The sequence below is a fragment of the Portunus trituberculatus genome, chromosome 41, assembly GCF_017591435.1.
Source record: "Portunus trituberculatus isolate SZX2019 chromosome 41, ASM1759143v1, whole genome shotgun sequence".
Classification (NCBI taxonomy): Eukaryota; Metazoa; Arthropoda; class Malacostraca; order Decapoda; family Portunidae; genus Portunus; species Portunus trituberculatus.
Window position 1 is genome coordinate 19,885,871 of NC_059295.1, and position 21,899 is coordinate 19,907,769.

Here is a 21,899-nt window from a genome sequence, read left to right on the forward strand (position 1 = left end):
TGTTCTGTAATTTTGTCTTTACTAGTTGTATGATAAAGGCTAGTTTTTTCTTTTTTCGCGTGAAGCACCATATTGGAATTTCCCTCGTAAAATTGTTTGATGAAGCTCTCCTTCAGTTAAGTGTTTATTGAACTCCCTTATTAAGCACGCTATATGAATCGGTTTCCAGTTATATGCTTTATATATATATATATATATATATATATATATATATATATATATATATATATATATATATATACATACGCGGTATCTCCCTACATGCTGGTGCTCGGATTGCCCACTTCGTCACCGCCGCTTCTACAAACCAGTCTTGTACAGTACGTCTCCCTTCTGGCACCTTTTAACTATTTTTAATGTTTTGTTGGATTCATTATGAAGACATCGATGCTTTTTTTCTTATCGGCACAAAAATAATACAAAATTATAATGGTCTAACTGCTGGCTGGCTTTGAACTGCATCATTATTGAATTGTTTAATACCACACCTTGTTACGGTCGAGTGTGGTGGGTACAGGAATTTTTTTTAACCGGCAGGTCGAGATGCTTCAGTGCTTCACTTGACGGCATACATCAGTTGATTGTGAATTTAGTTGGGCACGTCTGTGACGGGCTGTCATCTCTCCGGCGGTCGGCGAAGGTAAGTCATTGGTAAATAAAATACGCATAAAACCTACAGAGTTTCACCACCTTGCCCTTTTTGGACGAAACTATTTTTTTCTGGTAGATTTCGGCTTGCTTTTAATTTAAATACCACTCGTTTTTGGCGCAAATCAACCAATTTTTTTTACAGCCCCGAAACATGATTTGCATTAAAAAAAAAAAACTGGTAAATTAATTATAAAGCAGAAATCTACCAAAAAAAATTAGTTTCGTCCAGAAAAGAACCTAACTAAACCTAATTTAACCTAACCTAACTAAACCTAATCTAACCTAACCTAACTCAACCTAACCTAACTTAACTAAACCTAACCCAACCCAACCCAACCCAACCTAACTAAAACTAATCTAACCTAACCTTACCTAACTAAACCTAACCACAAGGGCTGTCGTGATTGGTGGAAATAATTATGCTTTTTTTTTTTCATTGGCTGCCGCTTCAGTTTTAAAGAACAACCAATCAGTGTAAACAATTAAGCGCATGCTCAGACAATGGTATGTCTTGGAGCCCGCCGAGCCGTCGCGAGTGCATGACACCATCAGTGTGCGGCAGGGTTTGATGCGGCAGGCTATTGTCATGGCTGATCACCAGAACTAAACTGACCACTTTCTAGCAAACATTCAAGATCAGGTGTTTTCTCAATCTCTCTTAAGGTTAAGTTGGGTTGTCGAACCAAAGCAGGTGTACTTACAGTCCCCAAAAGTAGATCCATTGAATTTTCTATCTGCCGTTGTCATTCATGTGCAGCACTGGTCCACTGTTTATGGAATTATCTCCATTGAGGTACTTAATTACCATGGTATATTGTTAGGAGCAAGTGCAATAGGTATGTACAGTACATAAATTTTTCATTCAAATAAGTTCTTGTATCACTTACCTCACATTAGTGTTTTTACATAAACCTTGAACATTGGGTGAATTTAATATGTATCCTAAAAGCTATTTAGAAATAGTTTTTAGGATACATAACCTCTTTCATCTAAACTTTTTTAGGTCTTTTCTTTTAGCAGTCCATCTTAAGCTTTAGGATTAAAGAAGAGAGTAATCCTTATAAATACTTTATTTTGTTGCATACTGGCACAAACAAGTACTTTTGTTTGTTAGATTGTCAATAATACAGGTACAGGTGATACCCAATCTCACACTACAAAGAGAGGTAGAAGAATACTGCCATAGGTTACAAAAAAAAAAAAAAAAAAAGTGCTATTAATATTACAAAAAAAACAAGTTTTGGAGATATGCCTTAATTTTTTTTTTACTTTTTCTCACCTCTAATCCTTCTGCTTATGCTGTTACCATACCTTCTCTGTTGGGCTCTTCCAATCACATCTGTATCTTGCCCTATTTCTTCAATCCCTCCTCAGGATCCCCGAAAGTGGAGGTGCCTTGGGCATTTTGCCTCTACCAGTTGGGGGAGACCTGAGGAGGTATGCTGATTTTTCCTAAAATGATTATGGTTTCTATGTCAGATACTCATCTCTGTGCTGAGCACATAATGGAGTTGATAGTGTCTGGCATGGGGACGTACCTTCCTCACTCTTTTTCTCAATCTAAACCTTCCAAACCTTGGTATAACAGTCTGTTCTCACGCTATACGTAATAGATACCTTGCATAAGGTACTTGAGCCTTCCATCACCTGAATCTTGTGCGCTTTATATTTCTGCCCAGAATCATGCTAAGTCTGTTCAATTTGCAAAACACTCCTTCATAGATAAAAAAAAAAAAGTCAATCTTTTAGAATCCAACTCCCTTCAAGACAACTGGCGTCTTGCCAAAAACATCACCAATAATTTTACTCCATTTTTCCTTCCTTTATTTCATTTTGATGGCACTGCTGCCACCACATGTCTCTAAAGCTAAACTCTCCTCTCTCAAACCTTTCCTAATAACATTGGATGATTCTGTGTTTGTCCCTCCTTCTCCTCCTCCTGACCATTTCATGCCTCCATCGAAAATAATTTGCAAAGATATTTTTCCACATCCTAGCTGGCCTAAATCCTGGAAGGGTTTATGAACCTGATGGGGTCCCTGTTATTCTTAAAAACTGTGCCTCTGTACTTACACTTTGCCTGGCCAAACCATTCCAACTTTCTATCAAATTCTACCTTTCCTTGTTGATAGGTTACCTACATTCAGCCTGTTCCTAAAAATGGTGACCATTCTAATCCCTCAAACTACTGCCCTATAGCTTTAATCTCTTGCTTGTCTAAAGTCTTTTTATCTATATTCAATAGAAAGATTTGTAAACGTGTTACTTTAGAAGCTTCTATCTGATTGCCAGTATGGCTTCTGTCAAGGCTGCTCTACTGGTGATCTGCCTTTCCTTACTGAGATCTATCATCCTCTTTTAGAAATTTTGGTGAAACATTTGCTATTGCCTTAAATATATGAAAAGTTTTTGATAGCCTAACACAAAGCTTTGATCTTCAAATTATTCTCCTACAGCCTCTATCCTTCACTGTAGGACTTTATCTCAAGTTTCCTCTCTTGACTGTTCTATTGCTGCTGTGGTAGAAGGCCACTGTTTTTCTCCTAAACTATTAGTGATGTGTCCTCAGGGTTCTGTCACCCACTCTTTGTTCCTATTACTTATCAATGATCTAAACTGAACTTCTTGCCCTATTAATTCCTTTGCTTATGATAAAATTCTACACTGAATATCCTTGGTCTATCCTTTACTTGTAATCTAAATTGGAAAACTTCAAATCTAAGCTCTTGCTAAAACAGCTTCTATGAAGTTAGGTCCTCTGAGGCATCTCTGCTAGTTTTTGCTACTAACTCTAAAAGTGTCTTATCTACCCATATATGGAGTACTTTGCATGCAAACAGTTTTTTAGATGGAGTGAAATCAAAACCTTTGTCTTATCAACTCTTCTCCTCTGACTAACTGTATTCAGCCCTCTTCCTCACCACTGGAATATTGCATCTCTTGCTATTTTCTACTGTTGTATTCATGCTAACTTCTCTACTGATCTTGCTGACTGCATGACCCCTCCTCTTGCAACTTTTCTGCACAAGGCTTTCTTCTTCCTTATTACATAAAAGATGCTGGTAATAATGTTATTCTCATTTGTGATAAATTAGTTGTAACCCATAAACACTGTTGACAAGAATATCTTGGATATAGGAATTTACTAACAAAATTATCAATGATGGTCTACCTCTATACTTGCAGGCCTATTAGAATCCATGCAAAGGAGAATTGCTAAAGGGAACAAGTCAGGGATAAAAAGGATGAGTCCAAATGAGCCAAAATTGGGTATGTATACAAGGTATCTGTTGTACTATAGTTTTATATATTGTATGCAATGATTTATAACAAAAGTAATAACTACAAGACAGATGGAGAAGCAGATTGAAAAGAAAGGTTTGACATGGATTTTAGGATTTTAAGAATTGAGATGGATGGAAATGAGATTTAATAATAGATTTGAAGGGAATGAGTGACAGATTTATGAATGATGAAGCTTTAAGCATAAATGTTCAGAAATAATAAGATAGCAGTTTATAGATCTTTAATTCATTATTATTCTTGTATTCTCCCTTTTGCAACAAACATCCTGTTTCATTGCATTTCCTTGGCATTAATTACTCTACCACATCTAGATAAATAACTTGGTCACCCTGTCAGTCACAACTTTCTTTTCTGATTGCTTCCTGAATCCTTCTTTGTTAGAACTTCACCCTCCCTGCTTTTGCTCTCCATACTAATTACTACCTGACATATTTTCATCTCAAACTTGCATCATTCACAGCTACCTTCCATGGCTTTCCCACTTGAATAATTTAATCATGCTCCTTTCATATTTCACTTAGATCTCTATTATCATTTACTTTGTCAGGCTCTGCTGTTTCACATATACTGTGCATGCATTCTGGTTTCTGGTACTTGTTCTCTGCCTCATCACAATTGTACTTCTTTTTTCCCTGACCATCTTCCCTCTTAACCTCTGATTTCATCTTTCCATTATAGTTTTTTTCTTATGCCTATTCTCAAACCCTATATGATTCTCCACAGCCTTGTTCACTTACTCAACCTGTCTCTGTCAGGAACACCACATCATGCACATACGGACCTGAACTTGATGGCCCTGGCTGCTGGTATCACAGTTGCTGCAGCTGGAAGATTCCACTTCAAGAGGTCACCAACATCTGTTAAAAAAGAAACTATTGTAGATACATAATGTGTTAGACTGTGTGGACTGGTAGTGTTGCTGGTTACAAGCATCCAAATGTACAAGTCAAGAGACTCTGCCACTCAGCTTTATTTTTATTTTTTTTTTTTTAATAAAAATATTACAATAAAATGATGTTACTTATTCTCCGGAGACTCTTTTTAGTATCAAATTACTTTAATTTTATACTTTTCGGAGACTTTAGTATCAAATTACTTTTTTTATACTTTTATTTTATAGTAAAATTTTTATAATTACAGTAAAATGTTGCTACTTATTCTCCTGAATGTTGCTACTTATTCTCCAGAGACACACTTTAGTATCAAATGAAAAACTGGGATGTTGGCCTTTTTATAATGAACCCACCACATATATATATCCCATAAGTATACATCCCCCATAGCACCACCTATGTTCCATAATTATACCCCCATACACCACCACCAAAATACACCCCCCCCCCTATATCACCACCACCAAAATACACCCCCATATATCACCACCACCCCATAGCACCACCACCAAAATACACCCCCCCCTATATCACCCCCACCCCATAGCACCACCACCAAAATACACCCCCTATATCACCACCACCAAAATACACACCCCATATATACACCACCAAAATACACACACCCCATATATCACCACCACCAAAATACACACCATATATCACCACCACCAAAATACATATATATACACCACCACCATATATACACACATATATCACCACCAAAATATACACCCCATATATACACCCCATATATCACCACCACCAAAATACACCCATATATCACCACCCACCATATATCATAAATACACACACCCATATATCACCACCATATATCACCACCACCAAAATATACACACCATATATCACCACCACACACCCCATATATCACCACCACCCCATATATCACCACCACACACCCCATATATCACCACCACCAAAATACACACACCCCCATATATCACCACCACCAAAATACACACCCCATATATCACCACCACCAAAATACACATATACACACACCACCCAAAATACACACACCCCATATATCACCACCAAAATACCAAAATATCACCACCACCAAATACACCACCAAAATACACACACCCCATATATCACCACACACCATATAAAATACACACCCCATATATCACCACCACCAAAATACACACACCCCCATATATCACCACCACCAAAATACACCCCCATATATCACCACCACCAAAATACACATCCCCATATATCACCACCAAAATACACACACCCCCATATATCACCACCACCAAAATACACACACCCCCATATATCACCACCACCAAAATACACCCCCATATAGCACTACCTACAAAATACCCATATAGCAGACTTGGGAATTGTTACATTCCAAATCTTGTCATGTGACTTGATTGTCCAAAGGCATAATTGGCCAGGCTAACTATTGCATGACCTGGCAACTGCAACTAATACATAGCAGTCTCCATCTTTTAAGAATATAGAGGTTTCATAATCATAGTTATTATACCTAGCAATTAATTCAGATAAGGACAGGATGTGTGGAGATGCATTATATCTATGCCTTGCTCACTTTTATGCATGTTCTTATGTGATGACCATGGGAGATGAGCCTTCACCCTTTTTTACTGCAGCATTCTGCCTAAGTGTTTTCTTTTTCACTTTCACAGATACATCTTCAAATAATGTAGTGTATGAAAAAATATATATACAGGCAACCCCCGATTAACGAACGTTCACACAACTAAATTTCACTACAACCAATGTTTCCTTCTACTACCATCTGCTTGTATAACAAACATCAAACTTGCTTAAACAAAATTTTATCCAGGTAATTTTTTCCAAGTTAGAAAGCCCGCCGTGTTACGCAAGCCGACACGCTTTTGCATACATCAGCGCCTCTTGTGGACGAAATACGCACCACTCACTCCCCTACCCCTCTCCACTTTTAGTTAAAAAAAAAAAAAACGGCGTCCACCAGCAGCTTGTCTTCCCTCGCTCAACAGGCTAGGAAAACGCCCTGCAATGTCGCCTAGCGTTGCTAAGAAGACCAGAAAGTCTCTTATTCTCGAAATGAAGCTGGATATTATTCGCAGGCACAAGAGAGGCAAGAAAACTAATAGCATTGCTCGCCACCATGGCTTGACTCCATCTACTGTCTCTACTATTTTCAAGTCAGCAGACTCTATTAAGAAAGCTGGTGAGACCGAATCTTCCTCGCAAGCTAAAAGAACCACCCAAACTCATGACTCTGCAATGGATAAAATGGAAAGCCTTGTGGAAATGTGGTACATAAGTTTTGTATGTGGTACAATGATGCACCCTTTGTTTACATTCCACAGGTTGCAGGCTAGCATCTTTCCCGCTCCACTCTCCCTCCCTTCAGAAATTTAAGATCATCAACATTATAAAGTTACTTACATACATACATTAGTATACATTATAATGACTTAGTCTTAAATTAAACTGCTTAAATGTTTAACTTCATAATTTTTACTTTCATTAAACCTTTTACTGTACTATGATGCACTCTCACTTTGTTTACTCTCAATGGAAGTTCAAGTCAAGGGGTCAAACTTGTTATAATTGGTTAACTGAACGAAAAATTCACGCAACAAACATTTTTTTAGGAACGTAACCCGTTCGTTAAGCGGGTGGCAACCCCCGCTTAACGAAGGGGTAACGTTCCTAAAAAACACTTCGTTAAGCAAAACTTCGTTAAGCGAATCAATTAGAACAATTTTAACCCCTGACTAGAACTTCCATTGAGAGTAAGCAAAGTGAGAGTGCATCATAGTACAGTGAAAGGTTTAATGAAAGTAAAAATTATGAAGTTTAACATTTAGGCAGTTAAATTTAACTTCAGTCATTATAATGTACACTAATGTATGTATGTTCGTTACTTTATAATGTTGATGATCTTAAATTTATGAAGGGAGGGAGAGTGAAACGGGAAAGACACTAACTGGCAACCTGTGGAATGTAAACAAAGTGTGCATCATTGTATTGCATACAAAACTTATGTACCACATTTCCACAAGGCTTTCCATTTTATCCATTGTAGAGTCACGAGTTCAGGTGATTCTTTTAGCTTGCAAGGAAGATAGTCTCACCAGCCTTCTTAATAGAGTCTGCTGACTTGAAAATAGTAGAGACAGTATATCGAGTCAAGATGGTGGCCAGCAATGCTATAGTTTTCTCTCCTCTCTCTCGTGTTTGTGAATAATATTCAGCTTCACTTCAAGAGTAAGAGACTTCCTGGTCTTCTTAGGAACGCTAGGCCACATTGCAAGACGTTTTGGTGGTAGGTTAAGCGAGTGAAGACGAGCTACTGCTGACGCTGTTATGGGAGTGAGTGGTGCGTGTGTTGTCCACGAGGCTTGATCTTGATCTTGATTTTGATTCTACAGGTGTCCCAGGATTTCTCCTGAGGCAGGCCTTAGTATTTGCAGCTCCTGGTGTTTTCAAAAGCTTGTCGGCTTGCGTGATACGGCGGGGCTTTCAAACTTGGAAAAAAATACCTTGATAAAACTTCGTTAAAGTGAGTTTGGTGTTCGTTAAACGAGCAGATGGTAGTAAAATGAAACCTTCGTTGTAGCGAAATTTCGTTGTGTGAACCTTCGTTAAACGGGGGTTGCCTGTATATATATATATATATATATATATATATATATATATATATATATATATATATATATATATATATATATATATATATATATATATGAAATCTATAAACATGAATGTTGACATAATCCTTCAGTTAAAATTGTGTGCACTACTTTCCACAAAAAAGAAAGCATGAACCAATGATGCTCTGAATGCTGTGAATGTTGAAGCATCCTCTATCCTTGCCCCTCTCTGTCTTGCACTCTGCACACACGTTTATGAAAGCAGAGTGCAGTGTCGCTAGACCTCCAAAAACCTGCAACAAAAAGAAAGGAGTCAACAAAAGTTCATGTTTAGCAATCATTTACCTTCATGTCATCTTATCAATCTGAAATTGTCAAAATTGCTCACTTGTAATCACATTTGTGGTACAGGAAGGCATATAAAAAACCTAGCCAAGCAAAGCCACACTATTTTTTTTAAGCATGATAAAAACTAACCAAGGGCAACAAAAGATTTAAAAAAAGACCCACTTGAATTGCAAGTTCCCTAAAAGATTGGGACAGAATTAGCCAAAAGACAAGGAAAAATGTCTCGAAACCTCCCTTTTAAAAGAAGTCAAGTTGTAGAAAGATGGAAATACAAAATCATGCAGGAATTTCCAGAGTTTACCAGAGAAAGGTATGAATGATTGAAAATACTAGTTAACCCTTGTATTAGAGAGTTGGACAGAATAGGGATGAGAGAGAGAAGAAAGCCTTGTACAGCAAGATCACAAGAGGAGGGGAGGCATGAAGTTAGCAAGATCAGTAGAGCAGTTAGCATGAAAACAGATAGAAAGAGATGCAACATTTCGGTGGTGAGAAAGAGGCTAAAGACACTCAGTCAGAGGAGGGGAGTTGAGATGAAAAGCTTTTGATTCCACCCTATCTAACAATACTGTGTAAGTGGAACCTACCCCCCCCCAACATGCAAAGAGTACTTCATACAAGGATGGATAAGGCCCTTGTACAAAGTTAGCAGTTGGAGAGGTGAGAAAAACAGGCAACAATGTCAAAATTACTACTACTTAATAACTTGTTTGCCTTACTTGAAGTGCAACAAAGTGTGTAAGCCACACCCTTCTTGAAACTCTGGAGCACCTTCATGTCTTCAATAAAGTGCCGGGCAGGGATACAAAGAGGCACTTTCCTCGACACCACACCACCAATGCAGCACCTTCTGTCGGGGAAATGCAAAGTTCAGAGAAAAACTGGCATAGTGGACAAGGTGATGAGCGTGGGATCGGGCAGACGTCCATGCGTAGGTTCCAATCCCACCACATACCACTTTGAAACTTCTACTTTTGCTCATCTTTGTAATGTTTTGATGTCAAATGGTAATAAATAAGGATTTAATAATAACACAGCTAGGATAAAAGCAGCTGAAATTTAGAAGCAGTAGTAGCAAGAACAGGTATAGTCATAGCACCTTGTGTGACCTCTTTTATTGTACCATTAATTCATTGATGTCTTGTGTTGGTGACTGTCCTGATACAAGAAAAATAACAGGGAAGATATTCATAGTACAATTACCTTATGGGGAGTTAGGTTAGGTTAGGTTACAAGATAGTAGGCTAATTTATGTTCTGGGGAAAATGAACAATAGCTTAATCTATTGTTCATGGTCTGTCCTTTATATACAATCTAATATGAAAGCTTCACATCTCATTTCTTGCTAAAACAGCTTTTATGAAGTTAGGCTTTCTGAGGTGTCTTCACCAGTTTCTCTGACATTCCCAACTGCTAACTCTGTACAAGGGTCTTATCTGTCTTATCCATCCATGTGTGAAGTATTCTTCACATGTATGGGGTGGTTCCACTCACACAGTTTTATCAGAAAGGGTGGAATCAAAAGCTTTATGTTTAATCAACTCCTCTCCTCTGACTGAATGTCTTCAGCCTCTTTCTCACTGCAAGAATGTTGCATCTCTTGCTGTCGTGTAGTAAATATTGACAAGAGGTTCTGCCAAATATGACATTTGTCTCCTTAGACCTTCTAAGCTAATACAAAATTTTGTTTATTTTGGTTCCCCTGCCCAACTCAACCAAAACAAATTTAATCTAAGTTAACTTAACCCTAAAACTAAACTAACCCAAGCTAATCTGGCACTGTCCCCGAGAAGCCGTCCCGCACGCTCGCCTCCATTCCCAGCTCCCCCTTTGCAGCTCCTCCACCCAGCTGATTTGACGTCACATATATGAAGCCACGCTATTGGTCAGAGAGAGAGAGAGAGAGAGAGAGAGAGAGAGAGAGAGAGAGAGAGAGAGAGAGAGAGAGAGAGAGAGAGAGAGAGAGAGAGAGAGAGAGAGAGAGAGAGAGAGAGAGAGAGAGAGAGAGAGAGAGAGAGAGATGATCACGAATAAGGTGAGAGAATATGATAATAATAGAGAGAGAGAGAGAGAGAGAGAGAGAGAGAGAGAGAGAGAGAGAGAGAGAGAGAGAGAGAGAGAGAGAGAGAGAGAGAGAGAGAGAGAGAGAGAGAGAGAGAGAGAGAGAGAGAGAGAGAGAGAGAGAGAGAGAGAGAGAGAATGATCACCAATAAGGAGAGAGAATATGATAATGAATAGAGAGAGAGAGAGAGAGAGAGAGAGAGAGAGAGAGAGAGAGAGAGAGAGAGAGAGAGAGAGAGAGAGAGAGAGAGAGAGAGAGAGAGAGAGAGAGAGAGAGAGAGAGAGAGAGAATGATCACCAATAAGGAGAGAGAATATGATAATGAATAAGAGAGAGAGAGAGAGAGAGAGAGAGAGAGAGAGAGAGAGAGAGAGAGAGAGAGAGAGAGAGAGAGAGAGAGAGAGAGAGAGAGAGAGAGAGAGAGAGAGAGAGAGAGAGAGAGAGAGAGAGAATGATAAAGGAAAAACTTGTCTTGCGATGTAAAAGTGATCTCACACACAAAATATATAAATAAATGAATAAAGAAATAAAAAAATAAACAAATATTGATAAACATAAATAAATGTTTGCTGTCTCGCGGCATAAAAGTGATCACACACACACACACACACACACACACACACACACACACACACACACACACACACACAAAAGATGTGTGAAAGAGTAATAAAAAAACAATGGATTGAGTTTCTTGAAGACAACAAATTATTATCAAATAACCAATTTGGTTTTAGAAAAGGTCGGTCGTGTGTAACAAATTTAATGAGTTTCTACTCTAGAATCGTTGATAAAGTACAAGAGAGAGAGGGATGGACTGACTGTATTTATTTAGATTTGAAAAAGGTGTTTGATAAAGTGCCACATGAAAGATTACTATGGAAGTTAGAGGAGAAGGGTGGCTTAAAAGGAAGCACATTGAGATGGATGGAAAATTACTTGAGGGGGAGAGAAATAAGGACGGTAGTTAAAGATATGAAGTCCTAGTGGAGAGCAGTAGACAGCGGAGTGCCACAGGGGCGCCAATAGTTTTTCTCGTATATATAAACGACATGCCAGAGGGAGTGAACAGCTACATAAATCTGTTTGCAGACGATGCGAAACTGTGCAGTCATAAAACAAAATGACCATTATGAAATACTGCAGGAAGACTTAAACAAGATCTGGAAATGGAGTAAAAAATGGAAGATGGAATTCAATGTGGACAAAAGCCATGTCATGGAAATGGGAAAAAGTGAAAGACGACCAGTGGGAATCTATAAGATAGGAGATGGAGTAGAACTAGAAAAAGTAAAAAAGGAAAGGGACTTGGGAGTGACCCGTACATTGATCTGTTACGTAGCTGGGTAACTGAAAAATTACAAAGTGCTCCCTCTGAATGTGTGATTCTTGGCGGTGTGTACGATATCCTTGAAGAGTTACCCGCTGAAATAATCCTTGATCACCTAGGCTCTTTAATCAGTGATCTCAAAGAGAAAAATAGCGAAATGAAAATTCATGTACTATGGAAGAAAACAATCAACTCCTTTTGGTTCCAAAGCTACCTTCTCAAAAGAACTCAGTCAGTCAAAATTGGTAAACATATTTCTAATAAACTTGAAGTTGCTTATGGTGTTCCTCAAGGATCAGTGCTCGGTCCAATATTGTTTTCTATATTTGTAAATGACCTCTCGCAGCACATCCCCGACTGCCAGGTCATACAGTACGCAGATGACACGCAGCTCATCCACACTGGAGAAGTAGCGAATATTCAAGATCTCGTTCACAGGGAGAAGTGGCTCTGTCTCAAGCTAAGGCATATTTTCACATGAATGGTTTGCTGCTCAACACGACAAAGACACAATGCATGTTTGTCGGCAGCAGAGGTCTTATATCTCAGATCCCACCTGACACGTGCCTACAAGTAGATCACACTAACATACTCCCAGCAGTTCCCTTAAAAACTTGGGTGTATACTTTGATTCCCACATGACTTTTAATACTCATATCAATAAAATAAATAAGAAAATTTTTAGCACAATTTTGTACATAAATAAGAGTAAGGACTGTTTTAATAGGAGGACGAGAACTACTCTCATGAACACGTTAGTGCTAAGCATAATTAATTATGGAATAAAGATTTGGGGAACTGCAAATATCACTCATACACAACAAGTGCAAAAACTTCAAAACTTTGCAGCGAAAGTTGCACTAGGCAACGGTGCTAAATTTGATCACGCTACACCTTTTTTAAGAGAATGTGGCTGGCTAAAAGTACACCAAAAATACAAATACGAATTAGGTATCATTATGTACAACATTATTCATGGTAATATTCCTACCTATTTATTCCCCATGCCGAAAGTGAGTGAGGTGTGTAGTGTCCCCACCAGACAACAGCACAACATGTATGAACCAAAGACTAACACCTGTACTGGAGCGAGATCACTACTGGCTGCTGGACCAAGATTCTGGAACAGCCTTCCTCCTCATATAAGGAATGCACCCTCCATTAGAACTTATAAAAAACTACTGCACACTTATCTCCGTAAGCCATATTGATAGAATTTTCAGAGACATATAATTTGCTAATGAATATAGGATTTGCACTTCACTATATGGAAAAAGAAATGATGAAGAAATTGATAAGTACTAAAATAAGACCTAGATTGGAATATGCAGGAGTTGTGTGGAACACCCATAAAAAGAAACATATAAGGAAATTGGAGAGACTACAAAAAATGGCTACAAGAATGGTTCCAGAATTTAAAGGGATGACATATGAGGAGAGACTAAAAGCTATGGATCTACCAACCCTGGAACAGAGAAAAGAGAGAGAGGATCTGATACAAGTTTATAAATTGATTAACGGAATGGATCAAGTGGATAATGACAAACTAATCCTGAGAGAAGAATATGACATTAGAAGCACAAGATCACATAGTAAGAAATTGAGGCAGGGAAGATGTCTGAAAAATGTTAAAAAATATAGTTTCTGCAAAGACGTGTTAAGACTTGGAACAGTTTGAGTGAGGAAGTGGTGTCAGCAACGAGTGTGCATAGTTTTAAAGAGAAATTGGATAAGTGTAGATATGGAGACAGGGCCACATGAGCATAAAGCCCAGGGCCCTGTAAAACTACAACTAGGTAAATACACACACACATATGCTGTCTGCTGTCACGTGACAGCAAAGTTTTATCTCTCTCTCTCTCTCTCTTTATTCATTATCATATTCTCTCCCCTTATTCATGATCATATTCTCTCTCTCTGACCAATAGCATGGATTCATATATGTGACGTCAAATCAGCTGGGTGGAGGAGCTGCGAAGGAGGAACCGGGAATGGAGGCGAACACACGGGACGGCTTCTCGGGGACAGTGCCGCTAATCTAACCTAACCTAAACTTAGTATTAAAACTCTGTTTTTGGCGCGATGTGCTCATTTCCAAAAGCATCAACAGGAGTCAGCAACAACCACCGTGCGGAAAAAAAATTAATTTGCTAGTCTACCTACTAGACGTGAAGTAAAGTTAGTGTACAGTACATACTAGGCAGTAGGTAGTGTGTGTACCGCCACAACATGCAACGTGTCATGCGCTGCTGACAAGGATAGATACTAAACATTTACCCACTTTACTTCACTTAGGAAGGTTTCAAGACATTCATCCTTTTTTATACAGGTAGGGAGGAGGCTGTAAGGGGACTAGCAACTAAGTGGATCTTTTTATTCGCTTATGTTGCCCTTGGGCAGCTTTTCCCTCACATAAAAGATACAGTTCTGTGTAAAAACACAGGGAAACATAACCCAGACAAACAGTAACGAGATGCAAACATGCAAACAGTTGGCGGTAACACAATCTTACCTTTTCCTAACTTCCTGGCTTGCATCCGTCATGACACATGTTACCTGAGAAGTAATCAATCTATCATTTACCTGTGTGGCGAGTCAGGGGGGCTGCATGACAGCTGAGAGGGCGGGAATGGCGGAAAACGTGACAGGGTAGGGATACACACGTCATCTAAACGGGGCTGGCTCAGTGGAGTTGGACTGTTGGACGGAGTTGTCGACCTAGCCACAGGCCCACAGACGCTTTCTTCGTTTTCTTCCTCCAGTGCAGCCTGGACTTGCTAAATCCAAATGTGTGATATTGCCAATTTTCCCAAGGGTAAAGTCTGCAACCGAGATGTCGTTAGTTCTGTAAGGGATCTACGAGATTTAGTAAAACCACAGCGAGCTGCTGGATAAATATAAGCTACCTTTGAAATTCACAGGCTGATACCGAGGAAAATGTAATAAGGCCAAACTACAATAAGAATAAACACTTTATGGACGTTCTGGCTCACTCATGATAAAGATAAGCTTGCTGAATGATGTATACAACAGTAAACATTAAAATGATTCACGGGAAGTGCCGTTATCATTAATCATACCTAATAAAATAAGAGAAATGCAGCATTTACTTAATAGAAAACAGTTTACACCTAGGAAAAAGGCAGGGAAACTTGATAGCAAGAAGTTTATTACTATTACTCGTCGTCTTATGCCACACAGTAGCTCTCTCTCTCTCTCTCTCTCTCTCAAAACACTAATAATGTGACTAATTAATCAGCTTACGGTAAGGGAAAAGTATAAGATGCATACTTTTATTAACCTTACAGCGTATTGGCTTATTTGTAATTAAAATATACTCATATGTAATTTCAGTGTATGGCTGGAATAACCAGATAAAAATTAATGTGTGTGGTGCGGCGGGGCAGTTCGGGAGGCGAGTGTGTCACGCCTGACTGTCAACAAACAGGGGGAGTGTTCGGTGGTCGGTGTGCTGTGCTTCCTTAGGACTTTACCCTTCCCCACTCTCGGCATGGAGCTGGAGGACTCCTACTACCCCAAGGCGCAGTACATAGAGACGGTAAGAGGGATGTGAGCACGAAGAGTAAGCGGAAAGATGTTTAGAAGTGTTTGGGGACATATGACTCATTCTCCTCTCACCTGTAGTAATGTGTTGGTAGACTTATGACTCATTCTCTTCTTACCTATAGTATGTTCAGGTAAATGAGTCATTCCTAACTCACATGCAGTATTGTATTGGTAGACGTGACTCGTCCTTTTTTCACTTGTAGGCTGTAGCAATGTGCAGGTACACATGATTAATTGGTATTACTGCAGAGTTTCACCACAATCAGCTACGTGTTTTTTACCCATCTCAAGAGATAGAGCTCCTGATTACGAGTAATTTGAACCCCATATATAATAGGTGCAACCTTTTTGAATGGCGACACAGATTTTTTTTTTTTTTTTTAATTTAAGCGTGTCTTGGTGTTTTGGTGATCAGCCGTGACAATAGCCTGCTGCATCAAACCCTGCCGCACACTGATGGTGTCATGCGCTCGCGGCGGCTCGGCGGGCTCCGTGACATACCATTATCTGGCCATGCGCTTAATTGTTTACGCTGATTGGTTGTTCTTTGAAACTGAAACGGCGGCCAATGAAAAAAAAAAAATTATTTCCACCAATCACGACGGCCCCTGAGGTTAGGTTTAGTTAGGTTAGGTTAGGTTAGGTTAGGTTTTTTTCTGGACAAAACTAATTTTTTCTGGTAGATTTCGGCTTGTTTTTAATCAACTTACTAGTTGTTTTTTTATGCAAATCATAATATGTTTCGGGGCTGTAAAAAAAAAATTGGTTGATTTGCGCCAAAAACAAGTGGTATTTTAATTAAAAGCAAGCCAAAATCTACCAGAAAAAATAGTTTCGTCCAAAAAGGGCAAGGTGGTGAAACTCTGTAGGTCTACCGATTAATTTCCTTAGGGCCTAGACTACTTGTTCAAGCGGAATGCAATCTGGAAAATATAGAATACCCAGAATTAGTATGTCTTATCTTTATGTAAGGTGAAATTAATGTGTAGACTCAGATTGCAGGTAAAATAGTTAAGGTAATTTCTAAGATAACAAGACTGAAAACTATTATTAATTAATTGTATCCATTCATTGTAGAGTATTGTATAACATTTCAAAAGGTCTCTGCAGCTCATTTCATTCCACTTTATATTGGCCATTTAGCAGGCAATGATGATCATAATGACAATGATAATGAAACTCATATTAGTAGCAGCAAGTACCTGTAGCACCAGGATTAAAAAGTGACACTCACCATCCTGTGCAGGCTACCGGGAACCGAGTGAGCCGTGCTAGCGTGCTTTGTGGGTCACAGAACATTGTGCTCAGCGGCAAAGTGATTGTCCTCAATGGAGTCATCATACGTGGTGACCTGGCCAACGTGAGAGTTGGCAGACACTGTGTCATCTCTTCCAGGGCTGTGATCAGACCTCCCTTCAAGAAATTCAGCAAAGGGTGGGTATAAAGTGAAAGCAGAGAGAGAATTTGTGTGTATGTGTGTTCAATGCTAAGTATGATCATGACTAAAGTACATAAAATTTTAGAAAGATGGGAGCTAGGATGGTGATTTTGTATGAAAGGGAAAATATAGATGTAACAGGATGAGGTTATAAAGTGAGAGATTATTTGTATGAAGGTTGAGGGTGTGAATTAAGTAAGGGAAGTATAAAGGTTAGAATAATAATAAGACCTGAGTTCCTTTCCTCCTCACATACAGAGTTGCCTTCTTCCCACTGCATATTGGGGACCATGTCTACATTGGTGAAGGCTCTATCATCAACGCAGCAGCTGTGGGATCTTATGTTTACATTGGAAAAAACTGTGTCATTGTAAGTGCATTTGAAATTTTGGTTCCTTAACTGTTGACTCAGATGCTTTTATTGTAGCCATATTCTTGTTTCTATTTCAAGTATATTTTCTAATCTCTGATGCAAACTTGATGTCCTAACTTTAGTTGTCATTTGATTAACATTATAGGATACACAAGAGCTGAGCTCTCCCTTCTCTTTTCTCAGTCTTCCTTTTACTTGACAATGTTCTTAGAGTATTGCAACTAACCAGAATAAGTAAACAAATATAAAAAAAAAGTTTACGTTTCGGTTTCTCACAGGGACGACGATGTGTACTCAAAGACTGCTGTATGATTGCTGACAACACAGTCCTTCCTCCTGAGACAGTTGTGCCACCCTTTGCCATTTACTCTGGTTCACCTGCACGTCAAATAGGGGACCTTCCTGAAGCAACCCAGGATCTCATGACAGACTACACCCGCAGCTGTTACCATCATTTCATACGGGTGAAGGATCTACCTCCACAGGCACGAGAGGGAGCAAATGTAGCAAGGCTGGTGGATGTGTGAGTGTGTGTGTGTGTGAAGGAGAGACAGAGAACTTAGAAGATTGATATGATATATTTATCTTTACAGGGATGTTAGCCTAGTTTGTGTGTGTGTGTGTGTGTGTGTGTGTGTGTGTGTGTGTGTGTGTGTGTCTGTAAAAGTATATATGTGAAGATCAATTAAATTTAGTTTGATAAGCCACACCAAGTTATTATCATTATTATTAGAATATACACTCCAATATTAATCTTGTCAATGTTACATATTCAGGCATGCAAGTAAAATATTGCATGCATTGAGCAGCTTTATTTTGAACTGTATTGTTTCTATCTTGTAATCGATGAAGAGAAGTAAAAAAGTCTTACTCTCACACTCTTGATTTCAATTCACCTTCCACTAAGCATAGCTATTGCTAGGATTTCGTGTTTACTTGCTCTCATCCCGTATCTAAGTTAATTATGTAAGTCTATTTGTTGCAAACATCAACACAAAAACATAATAATGATGAAATCCATGGACATGTACAAGTAGAGATTCTTTTGCAATGATCAATTAATCAAAGGAATCCAAGAAATAAGCAGTTTAGGCTACATTAAGCTTAAATAAGTTCATTTGCTCTGGGTTGTATATTTACTAACATTTACAATTAAGTGATAATCAAATGCTTACTGTGCATGTATGGTGAACCTAAAGGGAAGAAAACTATGCAATCAAAGGGGCAGCTGCTAAAACACATGTGAACTCTTATGTCACAGTTAATAAATTTTGTCAACAGGAAACATAATATATAAGTGTGTTGTTCATGTCAGTCACTGTTTTGACAGAAAAAAACTGATAAAAAACAATGAAGGGTTACAACTAATAAAATGTATAAAGACAGTTTCTTTACAATGGAGACAATAATGCTGACATGTGAAAAGCTGACTTGAACAATTAATAACTGAGAAGACAGATGTGGTCCTTTTCATGTATTACAGGGAAAGCATAAAGCATGGTAAACATTTGAATTACATAAAGTGCTGGTAGATAAACCAAGTAAGAGAAGGGACAAAGTCCTTAGGAAAGATTTTGGAAGCATCTTGCATTTGATTATTTGATGGTGTGACTTAATGAGCATCCATAAAGTGATATAGGCAGACATAAAATCTACATATTTCTTAGAAATATATATACATTTTCTATCCATTTATTTATTTTTTATGAGTGGCGCAGGCAGTTTTATTTATAGTGGTACCCATATTAGGGCCCATATCACCACCCAAGTGCATCTTTTGTGTAACCACCTAGAACCTGGGTATCATGATGACATGTAGGTAACTTTAAACCACACGACAAGTGGCAAAGTTTCAAGGCAGTACATGGTGGGATTTGGACATAAGCATGAACATCTACCCAATGCCACACTCACTACCTTATCCACTATACCACCACCTCCCTAATGATGGTGATACAAGATGTCTGCTGCACAACTATGAATTATACATGTATAAGATATCTCAGCCAGTTCTATGACTACACTCCTTGAAAAAACATTTTGGGAAACAAGGAAAGAAAGTGAAAATGGAGCTAGAAATAAAGTGATTTTCCTGCATAATGAATAAGTTTGCCAAGGTGAAACTACATATTTAACTCAGACTCACAAATAAAACGCCTGGGTTGCACTGTGCTACAGTGCTCAGCTAGTGGCTAGTAGTGTTAGGGGTAAGAGTCCTCTCATAAGCTGAACAGAGACATATGGTCATGCCATCCAGCTCTGGTGATCCTTTAATCCCATTTTAATCAGCAGAATAATAACTCCAGGCTCAGATTTTTTACTTTTCATAAAACTTTAACCATGAATGCACTAATTTTTTACTGTTTTGAATTAAACTTTCTTTAAACTAATCTTGCACAAGATACATGGAAATCATTAGCTTACATTAATCAACGTAATCAGTTATACTCTTAACACTAGAGAAATTCAAAAGCTCTCCACTATGCATCTTCAATGTGTCATTAGCCAAAACCATCCCAGATGCATTGCATATTTTATTATTGCCTCAGCAGAAAAATAAGCTGTTTACATGCAAATGTTAGGAGACTTATTAATCTGCACATGTCCATCATGTAATCCTAACTGAAAACAGCCTGAAAGACTAATCAGTTATGTATGTACATGTACATAATGTACTTCCATAATAACCTTTCTTCATTATTATAACTAAAAAAAGACACTGATTAGCAGTTCAGAATTTACAAGTGATAAAACAAGTGTTCAACTGATGCTTTACAGAGTTCATTTGTTCAAACAATTCAACTCTGAAACAAGATAATGTGATATTTACTGCTTTGATAACAAAATAAAACTTCTACCATTGTCATTTAGCTTGAAGCATAAATCATCAACTCTCATAACACTACTTGTTATCTGAATAACAAATTGCATAGTATTATAGGAAGATTAGTTGAGTTTGAGATGAATGCCGAAGTTCAAACAATAATGCACACACATGGTCACACAATAAATGAAATAACACTTCAGGAGATGACTGCCTATAATAATTGTTAAAGAAAACAGAAGCATGTACTATGTACATTATTACACTTGTATTATAATATTTGAAGTCTCAAATGATGTTTAAAGAGAATCTATGTACATCACTGTGTATTATAACATGTAATATCAATCAGTCACTCAATCAATACTCAGATGCCCAACATTCTACAGAAAAGCAGCAAACTATTTTATGAGAGGGCACTCAGGAAATATATTGGTATCATTGTGATCACGACAATTCAGGATAGCAAGTTTTTTATGTCACAATTATATCAGTAACAAATGATGCTCAATGCTTGGATTGAGAAAAATCAAGATCATGTAACTAAATCAGCAGTTATCACACCTACTATCACCTCAAACCACAGCTGCCTAAACCCAAGGCCACCATGAGTAGAAATCTTTTTTCCTATAGTTCATCAATCCTTATATGTACCCTGACAACCCAGACTTAGAGGCATCATAGATACACACAAAATCCCAATAAGCTCGAAGACAAAACTATACCCTCATTCAGACCACTCTGAGTGCAATGTAGTATGTGCTGAAAACTTGCTCTGTCAAAAGTAAACACTTGAACTGCTTGCTATAAATATACATTGTACAAAACTGAGGTAGCTACATAATCATGTAACAAAAGAGATCTTTAACAACAATAAAATTACAAAATCATCACATTAGCTAATGACCATCCTCTAATAAAAATCAAGAAATAAAATTATATATATATATATATATATATATATATATATATATATATATATATATATATATATATATATATATATATATATATATATATATATATATATGCTTCAGAGCTTAAAGTTTGTTACTTATGCTGCTCATCTATCCAGATTTCTTGGTGCTTGTGATGGTGCTACTGTTTTAATATATCATATACCATCTCCAAGCCAGTGTTGGTTGTGGATTATATCAAACTTGATTGAAATCCAAATTTGATTAATTATCTATCATTCTTAAATTGTCCTGTCACTGCAGGCACATTACATCCAGCTTTCTCAAGATACAGTAATTATCACAGGTGGGCACTGTCAGGATATTTCCCCGCATCAATTCATCAGTACGTTCCATGCTTTTGTCACTAAACTAGTGGTAATTGATAATTCTAGTTTTTGAAACATGAGCATGTTGAAGTTGAAGTTTTGAATTTTCAAAACTAAATGTAGAAATTATTCTACTTTTTATTAATGAATAGACAGGGTAAATATTGAATTTGAAGTTC

General features: G+C 37.9%; 2 protein-coding genes and 1 long non-coding RNA gene across 15 annotated transcripts in view; 2 read left to right on the forward strand and 1 right to left on the reverse strand.

The window, feature by feature from the left end:
- Positions 1–4,963, forward strand: part of LOC123516581 — a 299,402-nt gene extending 294,439 nt beyond the window's left edge. For 8 of the 13 annotated variants that reach the window (XM_045276094.1, XM_045276093.1, XM_045276090.1 and 5 more), the window contains 4 exons: positions 312–320; positions 538–640; positions 3,838–3,921; positions 4,713–4,963. In XM_045276094.1, the coding sequence (XP_045132029.1) occupies positions 312–320; positions 538–581 (53 nt within the window). In that variant the 3' untranslated portion in view covers positions 582–640; positions 3,838–3,921; positions 4,713–4,963. Of the gene's footprint in view, positions 1–311; positions 321–537; positions 652–3,837; positions 3,922–4,680 lie in introns of all 13 variants that reach the window. The other 5 variants (XM_045276099.1, XM_045276098.1, XM_045276097.1 and 2 more) reach the window with 5 other exon arrangements.
- Positions 4,964–8,530: 3,567 nt separating this feature from the next.
- Positions 8,531–15,245, reverse strand: LOC123517061. The gene is made up of 3 exons (XR_006678380.1): positions 14,817–15,245; positions 9,562–9,692; positions 8,531–8,787 (listed from the first exon to the last, which is right to left on the reverse strand). It is a non-coding gene; the product is annotated as an uncharacterized LOC123517061 (long non-coding RNA).
- Positions 15,246–15,631: 386 nt separating this feature from the next.
- On the forward strand, positions 15,632–18,487 carry LOC123516765 (dynactin subunit 5-like). The gene is made up of 4 exons (XM_045276407.1): positions 15,632–15,792; positions 17,047–17,234; positions 17,497–17,608; positions 17,890–18,487. The coding sequence occupies exons 1-4, from the start codon at positions 15,745–15,747 to the stop codon at positions 18,136–18,138; spliced, it is 597 nt and encodes a 198-aa protein (XP_045132342.1). The 5' UTR covers positions 15,632–15,744; the 3' UTR covers positions 18,139–18,487.
- Positions 18,488–21,899: the final 3,412 nt, after the last annotated feature.